The sequence below is a fragment of the Platichthys flesus genome, chromosome 17 (assembly GCF_949316205.1).
Source record: "Platichthys flesus chromosome 17, fPlaFle2.1, whole genome shotgun sequence".
Taxonomy (NCBI): Eukaryota; Metazoa; Chordata; class Actinopteri; order Pleuronectiformes; family Pleuronectidae; genus Platichthys; species Platichthys flesus.
The window spans coordinates 19296290-19323693 of NC_084961.1; the positions used below are offsets into that span (position 1 = coordinate 19296290).

Genomic DNA, 27404 nt, shown 5'->3' on the forward strand with positions numbered 1-27404 from the left:
AAAGCTAGCATACATGTACAATGAATAAAATCCTTGCTGTCCTAGCTTTTTGTGTCGAGGCCTTCACCCACACTCTAACCTTTTAGCTCTATCTTCTCTTCCTGTTTTTCCCTCCAGACTAAAGCCCCTCGATATTGAATTCATGAAACGGCTACATGAAAAAGTAAACATCATTCCCCTCATCGCCAAAGCCGACACAATGACTCCTGAGGAGTGTCAACAGTTCAAGAAACAGGTGTGTATAATTTCTGACTGGCTTAATTTTTTTGCTTCACATATTTTTTATTAAGATCAGAATGCAATTTTAATTATTACCAAAGTGAAATGTGTGCGACTGCAAACATGTGCTTGCAAATAACTCAACAATGCATGGTTGGATTTTCATCAAACTTTGTGTGGATATTACTTGGGAGGGTATCTCTACAATATTAACTTTTGGAGCTGAATCCCTCCTGCCTGCCAAAGACTGTAAAATCGTTATGGATGTTTTAACAGCCACCCACATGGGTAAGATTTCTCTCTATGCTGCTTATGGTCAATGTGTGTGCATGGTAGAGAGAGGGAGGCAAAGATAGCTGATCTCATGTTTTATTCTATATCATTCAGTTTTAACTTTAAAAAATGAGCCGTGGATCCCGCAATGAAGTCATCAGCACTGACTATAGGACCCTCACCTTTACACACACATTCTCTTATCTGGACATGCAGGTCACTATCTCTTAGGGGATGGGGAAGTTGCAGAAATGAGAGGCTATCAAAGTGGAATGAATTATGGATCATTTTCGTTTAAAGGGGAATGGACCTCGCCCCCCCCAAAACAGTGACCTTCTGCCATCAGGCATTACTGAGCCATGACCACAGCAGCAAAATCAGTTTCCCATACCTCTGTTTGTGGTGCTCAGTCAATGTCGGTGCCTCGCTATCAGGCGCTGGGGTAAAGTTGTGTCGGCTGTTGCCTTCCATCCTTCCTTTCAGCACGTCCCTGTTGTATTTGCCCCTCTGAATCCATCAAACCTGGTAACTTTGTCTCGTGTGTCAGACATATAATCATACTTACCATATTGAGCTGACTCTTTCCCAGACACTAATTTCTCATAGGACTTTGGTTCAAAGTCAGCAGGTATATGAAGCAGGTATATTAAGCACAACAAGATCCTCAAGCAGCGGATTGTGTATATATAAATGGAAGAGATGACCGCTCTGCTAAGAAGAATATATCTGTATCACCCCCTCTTTGCTGGCTGCAGTACACTACATGTCATACACCCTGCTCCCTCCGTATTAGCAGATGGGACATGGACGTTTTGTCATGTAGGTAGTTCTTATCACACTGACTGACAGCTGAGACTGACTAGTGATTGTTTGGGCCTATGTATTGTTAGGACAATGTTATGGCAGCCCCATGATCTCTACTGCACTGTCTCTCCAACTGACCAGTGCAAGATGGCAGCACCTGTACCTGTGCATACCTCCTCCCATTGTTTTAAATTTAAATTTTAATTAATAAAGAAAATTAATTTGAGAAACTTTTCAAATTTCTTTAAGAAAAAAAAAAGAAATCAGGTGTGTATTATAAGAGTCAACCAATTTCACCATAACCCTAATCAACAATGATATAATCTTCAGTCACTGCAGAGAACACAGCTTTGTTTATATTATTTATAGTTATTTGTTTGGATAATATATAGATAATAATTTATTAATTTTCTATCTAGGGAAAGCCCCAACAGTGTTTTGCGGCGTTGAAATGTCTCTTTAAGTTGTGTTTACTTGTTTGTTTACAATGCTTCTTTTCGGGGACCAGTATAAATATAGCATCAGTACAGTTCACATAATGGTATTTGTGTGGTTGTGGGAGTGTGTCTACTAACCTCCAGTACAACTACTGATGTTTACAGACCTGTTTTTTCCCCATGCTGCTCACTCATCCTACTTTCCATCTCACACTGCTTCTCACTTTTTTTCTTTGTGCTGTGTGCAGATCATGAAAGAAATCCAGGAGCACAAAATCAAAATCTACGAGTTCCTAGAGACGGATGATGAGGAGGAGATGAAGATGATCAGGAAAATCAAGGTTTCTTCTTCTGACACAACCTTCCATCTAACTTTAAATCAAAACAATATCATTCTTAGTTTGACCATTGTTGGACAAAATATGGATCTATGGTTAATAGGGTATATAAATATAAAAGTGACCATTCTAGTGTAAAGAAGAAAATAATTTGCACAATTTAGGTGAAATACATTATTGAAATCACCACTAGGATTGTTATTATTCAGCATTAGATCCCTTTCACCTAAATCTTACACACTGGAACTTTTAGGTCACGTGCTGTGCTGTTTCCTTAATGCAGCGTCTTTGGATTAATGTCATGGTAGCACGCAGCCATAGCCAACAGTGTATTTTTAGCCTTTATGTGTCAGCTATGCAACAGTTGTGTCCCCTCCCGTCTCTGCAGGATCGTTTACCCCTGGCAGTGGTCGGTAGTAACACCATCATTGAGGTCAATGGAAAGCCAGTGCGCGGGAGGCAGTACCCATGGGGTGTGGCTGAAGGTGAGAGACTGAAGGTCAAATGATCTAAGCCGAACTAAGAGGAATCTGTCACATGCAAACACACCAGTGTCTGCCGTTTTATGGGATTATTGAGTAGGCTGTATGTGTGGATGATTTGTAAAGCAGTAAAACAATCCATGGGCTCTTGGTTTGCTATCATCGCACCGTTGATTACACACACATGCTCTTACAAAAAAATAGACTACGCCTGCATTAGTGAGAGTCGGACCAAATAATTGAAAGAATTGCTTTCTCCATTTCTTAATAATTATTTTATTGACAGAGTTGATTCCATGCACTTTGTTTCCATATATGGACATTTGTCATTGATTAAAGTGCTGCACTCTGTATTCAAATGTAATGTAATAAATGAATAAAAAAAAATACCAACTCTAGCAAATCTCGACCGTAAATTTCATATACTACAGATTCTAAGATAATTTAAAGAACTCCATGAAGCTTTTGCCAAACCCAGCTTCAAGTAACATTATTTAAGATTTAAAATTGAGGCAGGCACACATTTAGAAATTAAAAAGTTCTTAAAGCGGCTCAGTTTACGTTGAAGATTGTATACAGACACATGAAAATAGCCGTGGAATATAATTATAACCCTGGTAGCAGCAGACCTGATCAATTAACATTCCAACAAAAACAGATTTGCAAATGTGTGGTGGGCCTCAATGCTAGACAGAGTATTTACAGAATTTAAACAACAACCGTTTGACCACAAGGAGATAATGAGATTACTCCACAAGGGGTCATTACTACTTACTACTGTTTCTGCCGATTTAAGTCCCACATGTCTGATAAAAATAAACCACTTATTGGAGACAAATCATTTATGTCGTGGCTCAAACACTGTTGCCTTCTATTTTTTTATTCTACTGGCAATTGGACTAATCCTCATGACCAAACAGAGAAAAGTAAGCATGACCTATAATATAACGGGGAAAAAAAGCATTGTGAAAATGTTTCTCTTCAGCAGCACAGGATATGAGAGTCGTGTTTGACCTTACACAGGAAGCGGCTGTCACATTGTGGCATCGTATGAAACATGACAAAACTCCCAGCTTATGGGGACTCTGTTGCAGTATGAATGTGGCTGGATGTGCACGTGTGTACTGTAGCAGATTATTTAAAACCAGTGGAGGGAACATTCCACATCATATGGATTAGTGTCTTCTTCAGCAGCTGAGCGCTGCACGCCCTGGTGGGGGTTGCTCTGAGACTGGTTTACCACCAGCGCTTGACGTGTTTGGGGGAGTATGTTTTGGAATGCCAAAAATGTTTTTGCCTCACGGTCGGCATAAATATAGAAACAGGGTGAGGGCAAGGTTCCTGAGAAGATATGCAAGTCAGTTTACCACAGAGAAACCTCAGTGGACTGCAGAAGGGGAAAAAGGCAGAAGATAATGCCACCTGCCGATGGATTCTGGTACTACATCCACAAAAGGTCTTAAAATAAGAGGACTTTAATGGATTGAATAATCAAAGTCTCCCACATGAGGAAAGATGGAAATGTGGTTAGATGAATAAGAAATATTGCCCAGGAAGAAAAGTGGATAGATGACCCCTTAAATGCATCTTAGACCAAGAGAGATTTGAAAAATAGAATGTGTTAGTCAAAGATAGTCTTCATTTATTTAATGAATTGATAAATAGAAACTTGAAATAAAATGAAAATTAAGCTTTAGGATCCATTTTAATTATTCTACCTCATACAGGAAGATATATATATTCCTGTGTGAATGTAGCTGTACAGTACTTTGATACTGTTTGTGTGAGCACATAGTTCTCCAGCATAGTGTTTTTTTTAAGATTCACCCCTAAATATGCAAAGTAAACTTAAATTGTTCACTTGATGCAAAACACTTAATATCACAAAATAATAGATAAGACTGTAATATAAACATATAGCCTATATATAATGCTATATAAATAAATCATATATGTAACTTTTTGAGCAGGAAATTAGAAAATCAGGTTCGGAAAGTGATGTCATCTCACTGCATATATACAATGTTCTATTTTTAACAAAGTTCATTATCTCAGTAGTTCAGTTGATGAATACATCAAAATGATATCCTGTAAAACCCAACACCAGAGCTTTGAAAACAAATGAACTGCAGTAGAGAACATACCTCCACCAATGCCCAACAGTTCCTTTTTTAAACCACATTTAAATAAAAGAACCATGAATAATTCCCTGGGAAATCAACAGAAATGTTGAAAAACTACCTATCTTGCTCTGTCACATAAGGTGAAAACAAAATTCCTAGTGCATTCTTTCCCGCCCATACCACATTCTTTCATCCTTCCATGTTGTTTGTGGTAACCTGTCCAGTATTTTCTCTGTCATGATTCTGCTGCTAACAAACAAATGCTGATGAACACATAATCTCATGGGCGGTAATAAGTATTTATGAACTATAACCGTTTGTCATTGTAATAAGTTTGCCTCAACACTGGCAACAGCTGTAGCTGGAGGCATTTTATTTTCAGGTTGTCTCTCATGAAGAATTTTCTTAAATTGGTATAAAGGTTCACTATGACACTCAAAGATGAACAGACTAGAATTTGGAGGTTTAACGTCAAAGGTCACTGTGACACAACACTCATTATAATTCAGTATTTCCTACACGTATATTTTATTATGATAAGGTACAGTTAACACCTTTTTATTTAATTCCTATTTCTAGTTCTTTGGTATGTTGATTTGAAATTTTCTTCTGCATTGTGAATCACAACTTGCTTATTTGTCCTCTTTCTGCTATATTCATAATCAATTAATGGGTCCATGATGGTTGAATGTCACGCCATGCGATCATATGTAAACTTTGCTCTGTGTGTCTCCTCCCGCAGTGGAAAATGGAGAACACTGTGATTTTACAATCCTTCGGAACATGCTCATCAGGTGAGCAGAAACACAAACATATACAATGTTAATTGTAATACAATCATGGTTGTTTGCAAATAAATACAATATAGTAGTTCTGTTTCATGTTTTGAAGAAGAGGGTGAGGTTATTCACTTGTAAAATGAAATCTTACCACTAGATGTCACTCAATACTACGCAATTAAACTTCAGATGAAAGGACGAAAGCAGAAAACGTTTGGTGAATCCATTTACAGAAAAGTTTTTTAAATTTACCTTAGCTCGTGCAGGTTTGATTCAAATGTGCTTCAATCTAAGTAGTTTAGAAGTTGAGTAATACCAATAAAATGTCTTTGTTGTAGAAAATGTATAATAAAGTGATGATACTCAAGGCAAATTCTTATCAAGCAGAAAAGCACACAAACACTTCACGAGTTCTTCAACAAAGAGCAAATGTGCTTATTTATCACCGCGCTTATTTCACTTTTTTTTCCAGGACCCACATGCAGGACTTGAAGGATGTGACAAACAACGTTCACTACGAGAACTACCGCAGCAAGAAGCTCGCAGCTGTCACCTACAACGGCGTGGACAACAACAAGAACAAGGGACAGCTTACCAAGTGAGTGGATCCGTGCACTCTACTCAGCACTGTTGTGTTCATGCTGTTTGAAATGCACACTCGTAGTGTGAACTGATGGGATTATGTTGTTGTCAGAGGGATCCTGGTTTTATCAGGAGCACTTGATTCACTGTGTATCCGTGGAGGAACCTGCAGTTCAGAGGTCAACGGTCGCTGGGAGTGACCTACTGATTAAAATTGGCAAGCTGTCACTAAGTCAGCTCAAATCTTTAACACAGCAACACTAACACCCCCCCACTCCCCCAGTATCAGTTGTGCCTAATCTGACAGCCCTAATTTAGGGACCATCTGACTCCTAATCCACCGGCTGCAGCCGTTATTAATCACCAGTTAATGCATGGTTTATGGCTGCATGTTAAGTGTCTGTGCATTTGTTTGTTTTTAGACCTGAGACGGATGATGGCATGTAAGTGTTGTATGACTTCTTCATAACCTAACTCCTCTCTCTCTGACCGCTTTCATTTTCCCTGCCTCATACGATTTTCCTTATTTCTGTTTTTCACTTGCAACACTTTGAAATTTATATATTTGTTTGAGAAAAATTATAAAGAAATTTTGTTTGCCCATGAATTACATGATTTTATACGAGAAACCGTCATACATTAAAACATAGAAATCTATTATAAGCTTTTATATGGCCCAAGTTAAATATCAAATCAATGTCATTCTCAAAAGCATTTGACACTCAGCTTGCTTGGCTTCAGGCTTTGCTTTTTCATGACACATCTTTTTATTAACCACTGAAGAATCTAAAGTGCAGCTAATAGCTACACACTACACAAGCTAAGTCACCCTCCAGTTAGGACAAACATAGGGAGCCTGCAGTCAGACCTATGGCTCTGTCAGTTTGTTTTACAATATATTCTACAATATTTCTATCTTGGCTAAAGGCTCAATGGACAAATCAACAAACTGGTTACAGCAAAACCACCATTACTCCAACAGTTATTACCCCCAGGGAGGTCTATCACTATTTTGGGTGGTTGTTTGGTTTGTCTGCAGCATTATGCTCCAATATTTTTACTTTAATAAAAATATTTGTGTTTAACATTGCACGAAAGGGCAGTTTATCAACAGTTTGTCATATTGCTAGATTTTAATTTTTCCATTATAAAAACTTGATGGGCTGTATGAGTTCTATGAGTACCATTCTATCATCAACCCGTTATCTACTAATATATTCAATTCATCTTATTCTGACAGATGTAACCAGCTAACTTGTCGACAGGCTAATTTACGATTAATAACAATGAGAGGGTGGAAAATCTACAATATGGTCGCACAAAGGTTCGTTTTTTTCAGCTGGAGAATTAGGAAGCGGGTCAACACGGTTGGTATCAGATATAGGGTTTATTCTCACATAATGCCTGTTCTCCCGACAAGTCCTTATCACCTTTCCGCTACAACCCTTGCTGGAAGCCTTCTATTAAAAAGGGCTTCCAGGGAAGGTGAGCAAGCTGGAGCTTTCCCCCGCTGGTTTTGCATCTTCTTACTGTCATCTCTCAGCAGTCACAAAGTGGGAAGGGGGTGGCTGTTCACCTGGGATGTCACATACAGTATGGGTGGCCCCCCACACACTTCGTGCTGGTTCTATGAACATGGTTTGTGTCCTCAGGAGTCCTCTAGCCCAGATGGAGGAGGAGCGACGGGATCATGTGGCCAAGATGAAAAAGATGGAACAAGAAATGGAACAAGTGTTTGAGATGAAGGTCAAAGAGAAGCTCCAGAAGCTGCGAGACTCCGAGGCAGAGGTACCAATAAGGCTGCACAGCTGATTTAAAATGCATATGTTTATTTGGTTTTGTTCCTTTCTACATGCTGTGCTTTTATTGATATTTAGCTCCAGAGGCGTCACGAGCAAATGAAAAAGAACCTAGAGGCTCAGCACAAGGAGCTGGAAGAAAAACGCCGCCATCTCGAGGAGGAGAAGGGCAGCTGGGAGGCCCAGCAGAGAATTCTGGAGCAGCAGAAGTTGGATGCTTCCAGGTAAACGCAGCAACACACTTCTGATTTCTGATATGAAACGTCTGATGATGATCATGCTTCTCAGGACTGACCGCAGTCATACAGGGAGTGTATATAGAACTCGGCACAAGTCTGAGTTGAATTATTTCATTAAAAGGCAGCAACAGCACCAGGATTGAATATAGAGCTCTGTTTCTACCATCTCATATCAGTGATAAATTCAAACCTAAATCTTCACCACTCATCCTCTCATAGCCAAATGGTTTATAGATACTTATCTTTTCCGGAGAGTGGGAGGAAGGGGAGACACAATGAGCTACAATAGACCCCACAGACTGTCTTTGAGTGATCGACTCTTCTCTCCTGTTGTTTTTGCAGAACCTTGGAAAAGAACAAAAAGAAGAAGATATTTTAATAACGCTGCAGGACCTACCCAATGTTATAGTCTATTGTTTTGTATGTTTTTCTCCAGAACTTGAATTTGACCAATCACTCTGTCATACTGTCCTATTTTTGATCATGGCTTCGACTCTATAAACAAATACTTTCACATTTCACAAAAAACTGAAACGGTTTGAAAGAGTTAAGTCGTTCTTTCCTCTTTTCCTCCTCTACCTGTGCTGTATCCTTTTTAATGCCAAAAAACCCAAAGAGGTCAGTCTTTCCTTGAGAGGCTACAGCTCACCTCAGGCACTGTTCATATATATATTACCATACATACATGCATATGTTTGTATAGGTATCACATTTAATCTCCTCCAGAGATAGTATGCTCCTCCACCTCCTAATGTAAAGCGTATAACCTTGAATCTGCAGTGTTTAACCTCAATCATTTGTAACATTTTCTTACTTTGTATTCATTTTATTTTCTTTCGTATTGGCCCTGGTATAGAAATATTTTTCATTTTGTTTCCAATGTCACAGCCAGAGCTTTCTGTCCCTGCTCTCGGAAAACCAACTTATAAACCTGACTGCACTCACGCTGAGTGTAACGAACTTACGAAACTGCTCATCAAGTGCTTCTATGTGAATTCATTGGAGCTTCTTGTGCAGATTCTATATCAAACTCTTTTCACAAACAAATATTTATGTGGACAGCTTGTGAAAAGTATCTTAGATGTGGGTGGATGAGAAAGCTGAAGCTGAGAATCCTCACTCAAACAGGTGTCCCTTTGGTAGTTGAACCAAGCCGGCTTTCTTTATATCACATTTAGCGCTGTTTGTGTTCTGCATCTATATTTTGTAATGTCCTGTTTCTGTTTTTATTGTAAAAAGTCACGTAATAAAATTGTGATGGGGAAAAAAAACATGTGGTCTCGGTGCAGTATGAAGAAGTAAGAAATACACCAAACAGTTTCCTCGTGTCATGTTTCAGTGAGGTCCAGCACTGATGTTTGGTGTTAGGACCTGCTACAGGCTCATAGTTCCACTTCATCCCAAAGTCAGTGATCAGGGTTCAGGTCGGTCAAGCTCTTCTACCGAATTCAAGAAACCATTGTGTTGAAACAGCAGAGACCCTTCCTCAAACTGCTGCCACAAGATTAGAAGCAGAGTAATGTTTAAAATGATTTATTGAAAGTAAGAATCCAAACAATAGCTGTGTCTCAAGTCCATACAGTACGCTAATTCTAACCAGGGTGTGAGCATGTATTGTCACATAAGTGACAAAATAAAGTAGCCCATAAGTGACAGTATGCAACAAAAAAGCCACATTTTTTAGAGTACTTGTATTGCTCACAGTCTCCCACAATGCACAGCACATGAATAAAAAACTCGCCCCAACTCTACTTGCTTTTGTTTACAACTATTTGATTCACTTTGCTGCTCACAGTCTCCCACAATGCACAGCACATGAATAAAAAACTCGCCCCAACTCTACTTGCTTTTGTTTACAACTATTTGATTCACTTTGTAAAAATATATTATATGGACACCAGGAGAGAAACAAAAGCTTAAATATGTACTTTGTATCTTCGTATACTTTTATCTATATAGTGTAGTAAGGGAGAAATGAATAGATAAGATTTACTGAATCTTTCTATGAAGTATTCAGAAATCAGGTGAAAAGATAGATAGCCATAAATATTTTGCTTCGGTGTATCGATTCTACCTTAGCATATTAGGTGTTCAAAGTCCAGATGATTTTAGTTAACATGTAGGCCTTGAGATTTTTTCTACCAGCAGGTGGCAGCCCATTACTGCATTAAACTGCTGACAGACTCAGGGACTAAAACCAGCCTCCTCAGTGACTTAATCATTAACTGCCTGTTCTTGGTGTATTTAAAACTGTAACCGTGCTGAGGACTAACCAATTTGTTTTTTTAAAAGCATTTCAACCTTTGATAAGATCTTCCCTCCTAAAGATCTGTTCTACAATCTTCGATAAAAAAAGAAGAACATGGATATACTGTAAGCTTACAGAGTTCATCAGGATTCCAGGTGCATTTATGATGTTTGACAGGGATTGTTGAGGTGGTTCCTTGGTTCTTGTAAGGGTCTTAATTTGAATTTTGAATTATTGATGGAGTTTATTGAACTCTTGGGGGAGCTTGTGATGGGGAAACGGATGGATGGACAGGCAGTTCAGCACCATTGAAAAGATCCCTTTATTCTAAGGGAGCTTGAAGTGGCTGTCCGGGTTATTTTAAGGCTGGACGGGGGGGCCAAGGAATCATCTTCACACAGATTATTTTGGAGGTTACGATGGGTGACTAAGAGGATTCTAGTTATCCTGTATTGTAGTCGCAGGACTTTCACATGTTGATCATGAAATACAGCAGGGTACCAAGGGTTCTGTGCAGTGATACTTAGGGTGGTTCTTACCCTGGACTTAGAGACAACATGTACTCTAAAGAAAATATTAACCTAATATTTGTAAATATGCCTGCTGACCTGACATAGTTTGTCACAAAGAGGAAACTACAAGTTTCAGACTTTCTAAACCAAAATAAAGTTGTAATATCCTAAAAGCCACGTGAAAAAGTGGAATGAAAAGGTTTTCATATATGTTATAGTCTTATCAACCACTCAAAGCACATTCATACCGTTTCTATTCACAACGCTTTTTCTATCACACACCATTCCTACAATGACGTCAGGGGTGATTTGGGGTGCGTTATCTTGCCAAAAGAGATATAAACTGGAGGTGCCAGGGCAGTGGCGGTTCTACATGGAATTGCGCCCCAGGAGGATGTGCGCCGCAGGACGATGTGCGCCGCAAGATGATGTGCGGTGTTGATGTGCGCCGCAAGATGATGTGTGAGGCAGACATCGTCCTGCAGTGCACATCGTCCTGCGGTGCACATCGTCCTGCGGTGCACATCGTGCTGCGGTGCACATCATCCTGGGGCGCAATTCCATCATCATCACCGCACATCATCACCGCACATCATCCTGCACGTCATCCTGCGGCGCACATCATCCTGCGGAGCACATCATCCCGCAGTGCCAATCATCCTGCGGTGCAAATCATCACTACACATCATCCTGCGGCGCACATCGTCCTGCGGTGCACATCGTCCTGCGGTGCACATCGTGCTGCGGTGCACATCATCCTGGGGCGCAATTCCATCATCATCACCGCACATCATCACCGCACATCATCCTGCACGTCATCCTGCGGCGCACATCATCCTGCGGAGCACATCATCCCGCAGTGCCAATCATCCTGCGGTGCAAATCATCACTACACATCATCCTGCGGCGCACATCATCCTGCTGTGCACATCATCCTGGCGCACTTCATCCTGCAGCGCACATCATCCTGCGGCGCACATCATCCTGCGGCGCACATCGTCCTGCGGCGCACATCATCATCACCGCACACAGGGCCGGCCCTAGCACATTTGGCGCTCTAGGCAAGCTTCACTCCTAGCGCCCCCCCCCCCCCCCCCCCCCCCCACACACACACATTTTATTTTTATTTTTCAAAACGATTTTCCACGAAAACTTAAATATAAAATAAAATTATTTCTTTCTTCATCTGAGTTGCTTGGACACACACACTCCAGCCATAAGCCTCAATTTGCTAGTGTGTTCTGACAACACCAAGGAGGTACGTACCTCAATTTTTGCCTAATTTTACCCTGATGTTAGATTCATTTTTTTATGTCAAAATATTGGTTGGAGATATATGTTATGAGTCCCAAAATTGATACCACAGCAGCAAAGTATATCTGTAGAATACAGCATGAATGCAGCAGCAATAACGACACGGAGCCTTCAGTTCCTCATCCAGACTGCATCTTATTCAAAGTAAACACAAGTACACAGAGTGTAACTTCATTTTAAAGTGGATAAAACATACATTCAATTATTATGGTGTCTCTTTCCTCCAACATTTTACTATACATTATCACTCATAAAGAAATATAAACATTTACAATATAGACCTATTGAACATTAGCTTATAACTGGTCTTTATAAGGCACAATACCAATACATGAATTACAGAGTCTGTGTGTGTCGGAGCTGAACTACACACTTTAAAGTAAACAATATACTATCGCGACCCGCCTGCAAGACGAGGTGCAGGTAAAATAAACACCTATACAGACGAATGTAGCCCCGCCCACCTAGTGCGCCAGTGTCTCCAGCCTCACTGCCCAGCGGAGTTTCTAAGTTTCACCAGTCTAAGTAGAAAATCAAAACAACATCAACATGTCTCAATGAAACTCGTGGTGATCCAGCGGATCTTTAGGAGTTAGGTGACTCTCACCCACTACTAACCTGTAGAATACAGGATGGATACAGCAGCCGTAAAGACACGGAGCATTCACTCCCTCATCCAGACTCTCTATCTGGCCAAAGAGACAGGACGAGTTGAAACTGCTCCGGTGCCAAACGTTCCACCTGAGTGCTGCTGTCATTTACTGATTTATCTAATGAAACTACTTAAATTACTGTTAAAGTAATTAAATACAATATTTTGGGCCATATCACATATAGAAGGGGGCGCAATTATTTTTTTGGGGGATTTTTTTTTTGCGGTTGTCGCCTGTAGGAAAGACCGGCCCTGACCGCACATCATCACCGCACATCATCCTGCACGTCATCCTGCGGCGCACATCATCCTGCAGCGCACATCATCCTGCGGTGCACATCATCACTGCACATCATCCTGCGGTGCACATCATCCTGCTGTGCACATCATCCTGGCGCACTTCATCCTGCGGCGCACATCATCCTGCAGCGCACATCATCACCGCACATAATCCTGCAGCTCACTTCATCCTGCAGCGCACCTCATCATGCAGCGCACATCATCCTGCTGCGCACTTCATCTTGCAGCCCACATCATCACCGCACGTCATGGTGCAGCGCACATCATGGTGCAGCGCACATTATCCTGCAGCGCACATCATACTGAGGGGCACATCATCACCGCACATCATCCTGCTGCGCACATCCTGCTGCGCACATCATCCTGCAGCGCATATCATCGGCACACATCATCGTGCAGCGCACATCATCCTGCAGAGTACATCATCAACACCGCACATCATCGTGCCGTGAACATCATCGTGCAGCACACATCATCCGGCGGAACACATCATCCTGGCGCACTTCATCCTGTGGCGCACCTCATCCTGCTGCACACATCATCCTGCGGCCCACATCTGCATATCATCCTGCAGCGCAGATCATCCTGCTGCACATCATCCTGCGGCGCACATCATCACTGCACATCATCTTGCTGCGCAAATCATCGTGCTGCAGACATCATCCTGCGGTGCAGATCATCACCGCACACCATGGTGCAGCGCACATCACCCTGCAGTGCATATCATCATCCTGTGGCGCAGTGCACATCATCATGCAGCGCACATCTTCCTGTCGCGCACTTCATCCTGCCGTGCATATCATCCTGCTGCACATCATCCTGCCGCGCAAATCATCACCGCAAATCATCGTGCGGTGCACATCATCGTGCTGCAGACACCATCCTGAGGTGCACATCATCACCGCACATCATGGTGCGGCGCACATCATCGTGCAACGCATATCATCATCACCGCATATCATCCTGTGGCGCACATCATCCTGCTGCACATCACACCAGAGAGTCTCCAATATCACCAGAAAAAGTCGCTAGATATGTCGCTAGTAGCTTTTGACAAAAAAATGTCGCCATGAGGGTTTGTAAAGTCGCGACAAAGTCGCTAAGTTGGCAACACTGTGTGTGGGTGTCTGAGAGAGTGAGCGGAGCGGGGTGCTGTCCGCGACACACACAACACTGTTCAGGAAGCCACTGCAGAGGGGCGGCTCTTCAGAGCCGCGGGTTGCAGACCCCTGTCTACGGCTAAAGACCAATTTGTTTACTGCTCCGCCGTTAAAGAGATGCGGACGTTAATACATTGGGCGTGCCACATAGTTTGAAATCACTGCTCTATACAGTGGATCCCCCCTTGTCCATTCCATTTGGGAGACCCAGAGGTGAACTGTCCCCCGCGCCCCCTCCCCTCTTTCTGACACAGCATCAAGCAGGGGCGCTGCAGTTGCAGGGGCGCCAATTTGCCAATTACACATACAGTGATATGACAGATTACTTTTATTAAGTGCTCATGCCGCCCCCCACATGACATGAGAAGGTGCCGCCCCGGGCGGCTGCCCGGTTCACCCGTGCCCAAAACCGCCACTGAGCCAGGGATCTAACCAACGACCCTTTGGTTAGTGGACGACCCTCTCTACCTCCTGAGCCACAACCACCACTTTAAAATATCTATTTTCCCTAGTATGTTGTTCTTGTTAACTACATTTAGACCATTCTGAGAAACTCACTGCTAAAATCCCCTTCAGAGGAATGATGTTGCTAAGAAACAAGCTTGGGTTAACTCCCTGTCTACAGTCAAAAAGCAGACAAATGTTTTACTGTTAAGGATGTTTATTATTCCAAGTGTTACATATGAATTAGATTAGTGCCGAGTGCCATAAGACGGTTCCAGGAAAGTATTGTATCAAACGGCCTTTGTAATTAAAAAAACAAAACAGTATGGATGTAACCTTAGATGTCTTTCCCCCAGGCTTATTCAAACAAAAGCTGAGCCCTTTGGACTCACAGTTACTCTGTGGAGTATAAACACACACGCTGCTGCACCACAGCATCACGCCACAGTCATCCCAACCAGACAGCTCTTCAGCTTTGGCCTCTACTCTAGCCGATTGGTCTGCTGTGCCCTCGGGTCACACAGGTGAACACACTCAGCCAATTGCAGGGATGTACACTAAAACCGAATTTGTCAACCCACATGACGATACAAAACATGGCCACAAACAAAGTCTTGATGACCCCTCAAAGCGCTTTACAGTACAGTTTATTGCCATTCACACACTTTCATACAGTGGATGTCATCTATGGGCAGCACTTTTTCTATGAGTTGCAATTCAGGGTTCAGTCCCTTGCCCAAGGACACTTCGGCATGCAGATGGAAAAACTGGGATCGAACCGCTGTCCTTCTGGTTACGACCTCTCTGCCCCCTCAGCCACAGCCTCCCCACTCTTTTCCATAACCCAACATAAGTCTTCAATCGACTTGGGAAAGTGGGGCAAAAGCTAGTACTGTCAAGACCTCCAGGATTGGTATTGTAAGACAACAGGCAGAAGAAGGTACCACGAGAGAACATGAATCTTCATTGTATTCTTAAAATTCATATCACCAATTGAAATCCCCTTAACTTTTGTGAATGTTAATTACTTTGGTTTTGAGTCTCTTTGTCAGTTGGATGCTGCCTCTGGGCTTGATCTTTATCCATGTTGCATAAGCAGTGAGGTCCGGCGTGACAATGTCCAGTAGTCAACCCATGGGGATCCAGGCTGTAAATAGAGCTGTGATGTGAAGAGTGGCTTATCCTCTCACTATCACGTGAGGATCATGTTACACAACTGACTGACTGCATCAAATGATGTAGATCTGTCAGGACCAGGTATCCATGTCATTACTTGCTAATTGAACATGACATCCATTTGACAAGATCAACAGAGTGCATACATTACATAACACTCCAGAGAGAGACAACATCATTAAAACCACCTTTAATAAATAATAAGCCTAGATACCTCCATTATGCTTAATGTAATTCCAGATGGCCACTTACAGAAACCTTCAAACAAACTTTGTATATTTATTAGATTTTCTATACAACTCATTAAAATCAATCAGAACTTCCCTTAAGCCTGCAGGACGACCTCAAGGACCTTTGTGATAAAACCTGTTATAAATCTGTAATCCCCTACTGATATTTAAAATACTAATTTAAGATCATTGTGACCTCTCATAAAGTTGCCCAGAGTTTCTTCACCAATATACTCAGTAACCCAAATTGGGGGTAACAAGAACTTCTGGAAACCCCTTAAGAACCCTTGGAACAGCTGGATCCTTTAAACTCTGTAATCTCCTGCAACCCCATTTGAATCGTACCCAGATCCAACTTAAATACCTACCACTTGGCTTGAACTCACACAAGAACCCATAGAACCATCAAGAACCGCAGGAGCTAGCATGATTTCAAAGCTCCTTGAGCTCCAAAAGACCCCAGTGTTCCCTCAGGAACTCCTGTGACCTCCTGGACTTCCTTCAAACTAATTTCCTCCTTAGAATCCCTCCAGAATCCTAAACCCTTAAAATAACCATTGGAATCTCTAGCTGGAGATTTTTAAGAACATCTGAAATCCTCAGAATATTCTTAAGAAGAAACAAAAAATTATCTCAAAAGTATGCACTCAAAAGAACTTAACTGGTCCTTGTTGTGGTTGGAAATCCATCAATCTCTGTCAAGAATATGTGCAACCACATCAATTAGCCACCAAGTGCCACTAGTAGAAACCAACCAAAAGAGTCTATGAAACCTCTTCAGGACCACCTCCTAATAACCTTTACACGTGCTACAGGAACCTTCTGCAACCTTCTTAGAAGATATATTTAAAGAAATTGGATTTATTATGTTTATGACTGAGACTTTTTTAACACCATTACAGAAGTGAGAAGGCATTAGGATAAAGGATAATCACAGGCTTTGCTGATAAAGACTGAAATAAAAGCATGTGTCTTGTCTGTAATACAAAGTGTAATGCTACACTGATTCAATCAGACAGGATCAGAGCTGAAGAAGTCAGAGTGGTAATTACATTCCTGAAACAGTTGAGGCCACAGTGGTGAATGCTTTCACCACTTGCATCACATCAATATTTTACATCTATGGTGAGAAATACAATTGATTGCCGTTGCTGGAGCAACAGGAGGACATTGTCCAATTGCAATATAAAAAACAGGTTGACAAGAGACTGTTTTATTTTCTTCCAGTCAAATAAATAAATAATTTCAAGGTAAATTTCTCAAAGCATACCTGCATGAAAAATACACACATTGTTTTCATTCACATATGGTTGTTAAAGAGTTTTTAATTACTTTATTATGTGAATTGATTAACATTAGACTCATTGTCTTCTATGGATGGCCAAGTGTGTGTGTGTGTGTATATCTATATCTATACACATATATATATATATATATATATATATATATATCTAAAAAAATGATACAAGTTTTCAATATGGTTATAACGTAATAGTAAGAAATAAATAATGGAATAAAACCATCCAAAATGTAATATGAATTATGTATTCTCCATTTATTATTACATCTTAAGACTTAAAGATGTAAATTACTGTGCCAACTTGATCCAAGATTACAGTAACAGTGCAATATAGATTAAAACAATAGATTTAAAAAATAAATAGAGTATTAAATATGACAACTATGTAAAAATAAAAACAAAGTGTATCTTAGTATTTATACTAAGAGTAAATGCAGAACACCTACTAAGCACAAAATGGCAATAGAAACGAAAATAAAAATTCTTTCGACACTAAACTAAAGTGGCAATAGAAGTAGTAATGCAATGATATTAGGAGTAAGTGAAATGTAAGTAATATTGCACATAATCACAATATGAGGCTAATCATTGTTTATATTGCACATGAATACTAATGTGGCACATGGATAGAATATTGCAACTGAAAAAAAATATGATCATGAATAGTAATATTGAACATGTAAAACACAATCATGTTGAAAATCAAAAGGTATATTGGTCATGAAAATTTTTAAAACTGTACTACAGTATTATACATGAATAGTTATATTGCAAATTAATAGTAATATTACACTTGAAAAAAATGTAATACCGTTTTGCACATGAATAGTGAAATTTCTCATAAAAGGTAATATTGCACATATTGTTGGTATTATTAAATGCTCATGGTATTTGGCACAAATGTCAACATGTAATCGCCCGGGGATTTATTCAACGTGACATGTCACATTGCTTTTATTTTGAAAAGTATTGTAATGATTTCCGGGATTTGCCTATGAACCCGTGTGACTTTGATGAGATGATTGTAAAGTGTGTGCGTGTCTGTGTGCGTGTCGACCTGTGGCCAGTAACGCAGCAGTGTGCTGGAGGGCAAAGTCTCAGGGATCGTTGCTGTGAGGACACACAGGCTTCAGCTGCAGGCGGAGCAGCTGAGCCGGGCAGTGTGTGTGTATGTGTGTGTGGACACATGCAGCATGTAGCCGGGGGCCGAAGGATCACTGATGTTTGGTGCGTATTTACCAGCTTTAACCTATTGAAGAGCGATGCTGTCAGAACCTGCGTGTGAACCCTTGTGACTCTCACTGCTGTCTGCGTCATGGTTGTTTCAGCCCGTCCTCTTTCTGTCTCTGCCGTGGCCCAGCTTCTCCTCCCGACCGCCGCACTCACCCAGCCCCGGTGACCCGCTCCAGCCATGGGTGGGAGTCTGGGCTGCCACCGCTCCATTCCCAAGGACCCCACGGACTTCAGCTGCGGGAAGCGCAAATTCAGCGCGGCATGCAACTTCGGCCACATACTGGTGAACCAGGAGCGACTTAACATCAACACTGCCACCGAGGAGGAACTCATGACTCTGCCGGGAGTCAACCGCACTGTTGCGCAGAACATCGTGGAGTACCGGGACTGTATCGGCGGGTTTAAGAAGGTGGAGGACCTGGCACTGGTCAGCGGCATCGGGGCCACCAAGCTGGAGGTGATAAAACTGGAAATCTGCGTCTCCAGCAGGACCAGCTCGTCCCAGCACTCCCCGTCCTCCCTTCGCAAAGACCTGGATCACCAGCCCTGCACCGGTATCAACATCAACACCGCCACCCCGGCGCAGCTCATGAGCATCCGCGGCATCACGGAGAAGATAGCCAAGAACATCGTGGGGTACCGGGCGGAGAACGGCCCGTTCAAAAACATCGAGGACCTGGTGAGGGTCACCCACATCAACAGCTCCCTGCTGGACAGGATCCGCTTCCAGGTGTACGTGGAGCGCTCCAGGGCGGCGTCCACCAACACCAACGGGGGGCTGACCTGCACTAAGTCCCACCCGAGTCCGACTTCACTGAGCTTCAGGAGCGACGACCTGGACCTCCCGCCCGGAGGACCGGCCCAGATCCTGTCTGTGCGGCCCAACGTGGAGCCGCCGCCGGGGATGCGGGACGGGAAGCCCGTGGTCCGTCTGGGCACCTGGAGCCTGCAGGGCTGCTCCTGTGACAAGGCCAACAACCCGGGGGTCAAAGAGGTGGTGTGCATGACCCTGCTGGAGAACGAGTGAGTAGCTTGCTCCTAACTTACACAACTTTTGAACTTTAGGTGAGGTGGAGGGTGAATAAATATGCTCATGAAGTATTAATAACTAAAATAATTCGTTTCATGTTATTGAAAGAGCCCAGGAAACATTAAAGTGTATAGTTTGCTGAGGAAAATCATTGACCATATAAAATGTAAACGCCTATTAAATATTAGTGTAAGTTTTCATTGTCAATATTAGTCACTGAACCAACCAATTATTTAATGGATCAATAAATATCTATATGAGATGAGCCTTGGAGGTTTGCTGATTTGGATTAGGACATTTGATCTAAAGTATAATTTAGATTTTGCCGTAACAGTGGCCCAAAGCCTGGATTTGGTGTTGTGGGCCAGCAGCGATCAGCCCATCTTGCTCGTTCCACCTTTGACACAGTTCCATCAGAGCCACATCGATTAATGTCTGGCTCAGGTGGCTTTTGCCAGTCCTGACTCTGTGCCAAACAGATCAGTCTGCTGCTGCTGCTGCTGCATTGGGATGTTTTAACACAAACTCTCTAGAACATTCTGGATTAGTGCTGTGGACTGATCACGTGGAGGCCGTCAACAATTAATTGTTCACACAGACTAACGCAAACCATTTATCGCCAGAAGAAAAAGCAGGTGAGATGCTTTCTGTTGGTGCTGAGATTTGGCTTCAGTTTACATGCAGCACCGGCCCTAAAACATTAATTTGGTGTTTGAAATGGGTGGGTGAGGTGAGGGGTATTCAGCTGCCTAACCCTAACCCTAACCCTTTTTTTTAACATAATAAGCTAGACTAAACTTGGACTAAAATTGAAACAACTGATTCTCTATTTTCTTTAGTTTCTCCAAGGTTTATTGATCCAGGTCTGAGAATTGGTAGTCCCAGTGAAACCTGGTCTCAAAACCATGATGAACCTGCATCAGTGTTTGAAGCCATTATACTTTAGCCCAGGACACACAAAGGGCAAGAGAAGCAGCAGGTTTCTGGGGGTAAACCTGTTTTGTTGTCACTAGGACGAGCTGAGAGTGTGACGCAACACCGGACTCTTTGATTCACGATACTGGTGTTTGACAAGTTTTAACTTGAACAAGAACATTAAAGAGAGGCAAAGAGAGAGCGGCACAGTCTGTAGTCGGCCAATTAAAAGCCATGGCGGTCTTTTTCCCTGAGTGTATCTGTGCAGGTAGCAGCTCTGTGAATTCACATTCATGAGATTATAGCTGGGCTGTGGCTCAGGGGTTAGAGTGGTCGTCCTAAGCCTAAGGGTCCTTGGGCAAGATACTGAACCCCAAATTGCACACAGATGCACTTTATGAATGTGTGAGAGTGAACTGTACTGTAAAGCGCTTTGAGTGGTCATCAGGACTATATAAAATACAGACAATTTACTACAACAGGAGATATGCTTGACAACAATCTGTAAAACAAGCTTCCCAGCTCACCCTGTCCTCTGGCCTACGATGGCTTTGCATGGAGTGTTACACAGGATATTTACTTTGTGTGTCCGCGTGACTTTTCATATGGTCTTCAGTTTATTCTTTGTACATAATACACAGTTCTCGTGTTGGGTGTGACCGGAGTTTAATAGTGTCTGTTGGCACCAGGTTTGCTTGTTCCTGAACCTGAGCTGCGCTCTATCCTGCTTGCGTGGTGAGGCCTGACCGGCTTGGTAGGGTGGAGGAGGAGGGTGGGGTCAAGAGGGGGCACTTGTTGCAGTACACGTTGTTACATCTGAAACTCTGCCTGCCAGTAACATTAGCATCCTCTTCTATGCAGCCATCACATGATCCCAAAGCACCTAATCCTGTTTATTCAAATTGTGACCCTGCAAAACCTGTCTGCACTTTAGAATGTAGAGTGAAATAAATAATAAACCCTTCCTTGAACATGATTACATCCCTTGGCTCTGTGTGCCTTAGAATTGCCCTGCAGGGACAAATAAAGTTGTTTTGAATTTGTTGAGACATCTGCCTCTGGTCATGGATGAATTAGTGGAACAAAACATTCCGATGCTATTGATGTATTTGGTTGTGTGTTTATCATCACAGTTTATATGAAGGTTTCATTGGCCATGTACTACAAGTTGTCAGAGCTGTCTCCGGCCTTTCTGGCACTCTGAGCAGAATTTTACTCCTGCAACACGCATCCCTTTTCCACCAACACAACCTACATAGACAAACACGCGGCAAGTAACACAAACTTCAAGCGTTTCTAGGGGACACACATAAGTGATGATCCCAAATTGATGATATTTTATATAAGTTGCATGTGTTTTCTTGATTTGCAATGTGTTGACCTCTCAGGGCCACTGTACTATGGTAAGTATTTGTTGAGTTCACCCCTAGTTAGCCCTTATCAGAAGACCTTCTGCTGATTCATGTGGAATCTGTCAGAGTAACATATCTGAGTGAAGGTTCAATCTTGTGAAGTGCTGATTTGACCATCTGTGCTGTGCCTCTCTTCCTCTGTGCTACTGGCTCACAGCACCCCTCCTATCCAAAGGAGGGCTGCAGCTAACAATTATTTTGATTCTCGTTTAATTTGAAGATTTCCTCTCGATGAATCATTTTTGTCCAAAAAATGTCATAAAACAGAAGAAGAAGTCAAATATCCCAGTGTTCAAATGTCTTCTTTTGTTTGGCCTGAAAGCTTGAAACCCAGGGATATGAATTTTTCTGTGGCATATGACAAAACAGCAGTTGCGCTGCTTTGACATAAACAGTCTTCAGCCACTCTGCTTTTAGGATAGGATGACAGTTTGTGTTACATTGTTGAACACAGTGTGAGGCTTTAAGGTGATGCAGCTGCAGCTCGCATCCATCAATCAATCACGTAAGTCGTGCAGCTTCTTCTTGAAGGCAATACTTCCAGATAACTGTAGTGCTACAAGTTATTCCACCTTTTCTTAGCCTTGTAAAATGGGACCATGTCTTTTCTTGATTAAAGTTGCATCAGCGGCTGTTATCGCCTTCAGTCTTCATGATTCTTTTGGTGTGGGTAAATGCATCTTGAGTTTGGCTTTGGTTAGAGCTCTCAACTGCACTTTCATGGCTCTCAGACTCTCTAATACGGTTTGACATAAATAGGTGCTTAAAGGTTAGTGGTGTCAGTTGTGTGGACTGCTATAGTGTAAATTGCAAAGTACAGTGTGCTGACTGCTGAAAGGAGGTTTTATGCCCAACCCACCCCCATGCAACACAAGTAGGGCCTCTTTGGGGTATGACCTCCTCATTTTGTCTTTAAAATACAGTTGGCTTAGAGTCCTTCTCCTGCTCTGTCAGGTTCACTCACTTCCGTGTTTGTTGGTGTTGCTTCCATGTTGCCATCCTACCTGCATCTATAGGAGAATGCAAAGCACCAACCAAACAATGACAAATATTCCTGGAAAATGTGGACATTGTTGTATTCAAATGAATGTCCCTTATCCTTTTAGATTTAAGTGGACTGCTGAGTCCTGACCTGGGGAGCTGGCTCTCCTGTACTGTGTCATGCGTTTGTGAAGGGAAATAGGTGTCAGACAATATGAAATTACAGATTTTGGCCCAATCTGAATATTTTTTACACCAGAAATCACCACAAAAAGGAGGTTAAATAGTTGGAAATGATCGGATACAGCTCTGGCTAGTCTGTCATCAGAGAGTCATTGTGAGTTCGAACACATTTTGATGTAGCAGTTTTTTTTAAGTTTAATTAGGCCTGTGTTTCTGATACGGTGTATTTGCACAGCTTGGCCTCGGCTGTGTGAGCAATCACAAGATCCAGGCTGAGTTTACCCACTTCCTGGCTTTCCTCCAGACACAAACAGAGAGCTTCGAGAGTTCAATGAACTCCTGCTCACCGAAGGTTACACAGCAATCTGCGCTCAGCCTCTTCAGACTCCCAAGCCTGCTGATCTTAGCCGGCCTGTCGTCAGCCTCACACACTATGCAGGAGGGAAGTGAAAGAGCTGCCACTAGGCGCCACAGACGGGGTTAATAAGGATCAAGGAGGGGATTCGAGCTGACAGCACCTCACTTGCCTCCGAGAAAATGTGGCTTCAGTGGTCAACAGCTATGTTACTGTCAAATCTGCTCAGGAATGTCTGAATGACAGTTTGTAGGACTTTTCTGTTTTGCCTATCTGCTTCTTTTCTTGCCTCACACAGTAGAATTCAGCTGTCTCACTGACCGTGTCGTGCTTTTAACATTTCAGGCTTGTGTTGAATTGCTGGGTGATTGTATAAACTCTTAATTCATGAAGAAAACTTTGCATCACATATCCACCTGATTTCCCTTGGCACTGTGAACTATCACCGTTACATTTTGCTTAATAAACGCATGAGACATAACATGTTAAACACTGAGCTTTACTCAGGTGATGTCAGGTGATTCTTAAAGGCGCTGACATCATTGCAAACAGTGGAAAGAGGAGAGACTGGAGGCAAATAACAGAAAGAACTGAAGAGTTGTGGGTGAGCTGAGTTCACTCAGATCATGATCCTGTGGGGGTGGCGGGGGATTAACCGTAATTGGAGTAAAACTTATAAATGATCGTGTTATTGATTTGAGAAAAAGAAGAACAACCAATGCTGAAAAGTAATTGTGCTTGATAAGACACTGTCACAGAGAGGGAGGAGGGGAGCAGCATCATTTAAAAATGAAGATTTTCTCCAATGGAATGCATTTATAGAGTTGAACCTAGTCGTTAACATGAAAATGGAGGGAATATTTATGAATATGGAGAATAGATAAGTTCGAATCATGGCTCCTGGCAAGTGCAATATACACATGATTCACATTCCAAATTGTTACTATTCTGACAAACCAGCTCAGAAAATATTGGACTTTCCTTTAAGGCATGATGACAACAATTTCAGTACCAGTCAGTAAACTATACTAATAACTGCTCTCACTGCAATGTTGATCAATTTTAATATCTTACCCTTCTAGAACTTTCAAGGATTCTTGAGTTTTCACTTTTTCTGTTCCTCCTAATCACTGTCTCATGTACTGTGAGCATAGATCATTTTCCTTATTGAAACAAAAATTACATTACATTTCATTTTAGCTGAGGCTTTTATTTGAAGCGACTTACAATAAGTGCATTCAACCATGAGGGTACAAACCCAGAACAACAAGAATCCAAAAAGTTACATTTCTTCAAGAAAGCCAAACTACAAAGTGCTATAGGTAACTGCCTTACAAGTATAAGTATTTGAAACGGATGTGGGCAGGCACTGGTAACCAGTGAAGGGAGCGGAGTAGTGTGAGTAGTGTGAGTAGTGTGAGTAGATGGAACATCAGTTCCAGTTTCATGGCTTGACCAAGCTAAACCCAAAAGCTGCAAGGTCACTCAAGGTTGCTTTCATTTCCCCTATATCGTCACCATATCAAGTCGCCAGGGTTTGTCTTCAGTGGTGAGGTGTCTGTGGTTGACCTCTGACCTTACTGACAGGGCTGCTCATAGTAGGCGACGGTCTGCTGACTTTGCAGGCAGTGTGGATCGTTCCTACGAAAAGCCAAACTGTATTTTGTTAAAAAGACACAGAGTGAAAGGAAGGAGACACAATACAAACAGATCTTAATCCTCAGCTTGTGTATTTAGCCAAAGCAGTCACTCATCCTGGATTGCCTCTTTTGTGAGGCTTTATTTGCTTAGAATGACGTCCAGGTGAAACGTGGAGGAGAAAACGTTTAAAACCCATTCACTGTTCAGCCTGTCTCATATCATATCCCCACGTCTCCTTCATGTCGGCTAACAGATGATGCTCCAGCCTGCTGTGTTTACTGTGCAGCCAGTTAAGCCTCTTATATTATAATGATATTCCTGGTCTTTGAGGGACAGACATCCTGCTTATCATAGCACCGTCTAATCAGATCTGTGTCTGCTCCTTGTATAGCATGTCATTCATTACTTTGCAGGGAAGCTTATAAAATCATGAGACTCTGAATGGCTGCAGTCACACAGAGCATTTGATTCTGTTAATATTCAGAATGATTTCTTATTTAATTCTCCCTTGCATTTGCTGTCTGTTCTCAGAATCTGTATTTCCCCTTTTGCACATAGTCTCACAGATTGGAGCTGAAGTTCAGATGAAATATCTGTGAATGAATCAGCTTGAGCGCCGCCGGCTCTCATCTACAGAGATGAAGAACCGCCGAACAAACACCCCTTTCCTTCTAAACATATTTGCATACAACACTTAATGTCAGCACTGTATCTTATTCAAATGTTCACACTGATTAACAGCCAGACATAACGTCAAGATTAGCGTCTCTGATAAGGTCGCCTTGTTATCCATTGAGACATCAGGTCTTGTTGGGGAAAATAATTTGGTGAATTTACCAGTTGCTATGAAACTTTTCTTGTCTCGTCGACCACTCAAAGTGCTTTACAGTACAAGCCACCGTCACCTTTCCACACAGCACTAACATACAGTATGCTGGGCTTTCTTCTATAACGCACCTTTCATACGCTGACAGCACAGCCATCTGGGGCAATTTGGGGCTCAGTATCTTGCCCAAGATCACTTTGTAATGCAGGCTGGAGGAGCCAGGGATCAAACCACTAACTTTTTACTATCTCCTATGCCACAGCTGCCTAGTACACCCAGTTTTCAGGCTATATAGCTATACTTGGTTTGTCCGTATAACTCTCTACCTGCCGACCTCTCAGCTCAAAGGTCTTTTATTCTTTATCATAACCACAGTAATTGTTATTGAATTTGATGTGGCTGGACTAGAAGTGACCTGAGCTGGCTTCTTGGAGTTTCATAATAATTATAATAATAATAATAACTTAACTCTTTATAGCACTTATCTAAACGAGGTTACAAAGCGCTTCACACAAAAGTACATGGCAAAATTAAAACTCGATTCTAATTAAATATGTTCTGTTCAGAATCACAAAGCTGTAATGGAAAAATCAGTTGAACACTCAGCTTTACCTTTTTTTTCTAAAACGGACAGCATTTGGCTTTTGACTGCAGCATGAAGCCAGAAAGGATGGAGTCTAGGAGTGGCAGCAGAAAGGAAACACAACATGCCCCGGACATAATATACATAGTACACAGTACACACACACACACACACACACACACACACACACACACACACACACACACACACACACACACACACACACACACACACACACACACACACTCTTGTTTTGATATGTGTCATACTGTTCACATCTATACTCTGTCTTCACAAATGCACATCTCATTGTTTGCAGCTTCCTTGTCCTGTACTCTAATCGATTTCTTCGCTTGTACAATGAATTATGTCTCAATAGCATTTTTATGAGTTGTTGGCCCTTTCTGTTTGGATTAAACAAATAAGCTTCAGAGAGAGGAAGGCTGCTTCCTCCTGTTTATGGCCTTTATGCCAAACTAGGCTGACTCTACATTTAACACATGATTTGGTATTGATCTTCTTACGTCACTATGGGTTTATCTCATTAACTTTTACAATAACAAGCTCTGACGAAGTTGCTGGCACAGCGGCAATCCCTGCTATTCATTAACCTTGTTCTCATTTGTTTACAGTAATCACATTAAGGGAGCAGCTCATTTTAAGATAGCACAGTGCAAACAGCTCTACACAGAGCACCTTTCAGTCTCTGATAACATGATACAAAAAGAGCGGTGTCCCTCCTCTGTAATGTAAGTGAGACTGTAAGATCTATGCCTATAAATCTGCCTGTCGACTGTCGCCTAGTCCAGCTGTAGACTGTACCCAGCATCTATG

The 27404-nt window shown here is 42.0% G+C and overlaps 2 protein-coding genes and 1 long non-coding RNA gene across 5 annotated transcripts in view; 2 read left to right on the top strand and 1 right to left on the bottom strand.

The window, feature by feature from the left end:
* LOC133972620 (septin-7) overlaps nucleotides 1-9346 on the top strand; it is a 22884-nt gene extending 13538 nt beyond the window's left edge. Inside the window, exons 5-13 of one of the 2 annotated variants that reach the window (XM_062410166.1) lie at nucleotides 118-235; nucleotides 1982-2074; nucleotides 2460-2556; nucleotides 5419-5470; nucleotides 5928-6053; nucleotides 6460-6480; nucleotides 7690-7825; nucleotides 7915-8060; nucleotides 8418-9346. In XM_062410166.1, the coding sequence (XP_062266150.1) occupies nucleotides 118-235; nucleotides 1982-2074; nucleotides 2460-2556; nucleotides 5419-5470; nucleotides 5928-6053; nucleotides 6460-6480; nucleotides 7690-7825; nucleotides 7915-8060; nucleotides 8418-8454 (826 nt within the window). In that variant the 3' untranslated portion in view covers nucleotides 8455-9346. The remainder of the gene's footprint in view (nucleotides 1-117; nucleotides 236-1981; nucleotides 2075-2459; nucleotides 2557-5418; nucleotides 5471-5927; nucleotides 6054-6459; nucleotides 6481-7689; nucleotides 7826-7914; nucleotides 8061-8417) is intronic. The other variant, XM_062410167.1, reaches the window with a different exon arrangement.
* LOC133972621 (uncharacterized) lies at nucleotides 7973-18773 on the bottom strand. The gene is made up of 2 exons (XR_009924467.1): nucleotides 18651-18773; nucleotides 7973-8420 (listed from the first exon to the last, which is right to left on the bottom strand). It is a non-coding gene; the product is annotated as an uncharacterized LOC133972621 (long non-coding RNA).
* eepd1 (endonuclease/exonuclease/phosphatase family domain containing 1) overlaps nucleotides 18468-27404 on the top strand; it is a 29919-nt gene continuing 20982 nt past the window's right edge. Inside the window, exon 1 of one of the 2 annotated variants that reach the window (XM_062410163.1) lies at nucleotides 18468-19667. In XM_062410163.1, the coding sequence (XP_062266147.1) occupies nucleotides 18823-19667 (845 nt within the window). In that variant the 5' untranslated portion in view covers nucleotides 18468-18822. The remainder of the gene's footprint in view (nucleotides 19668-27404) is intronic. The other variant, XM_062410165.1, reaches the window with a different exon arrangement.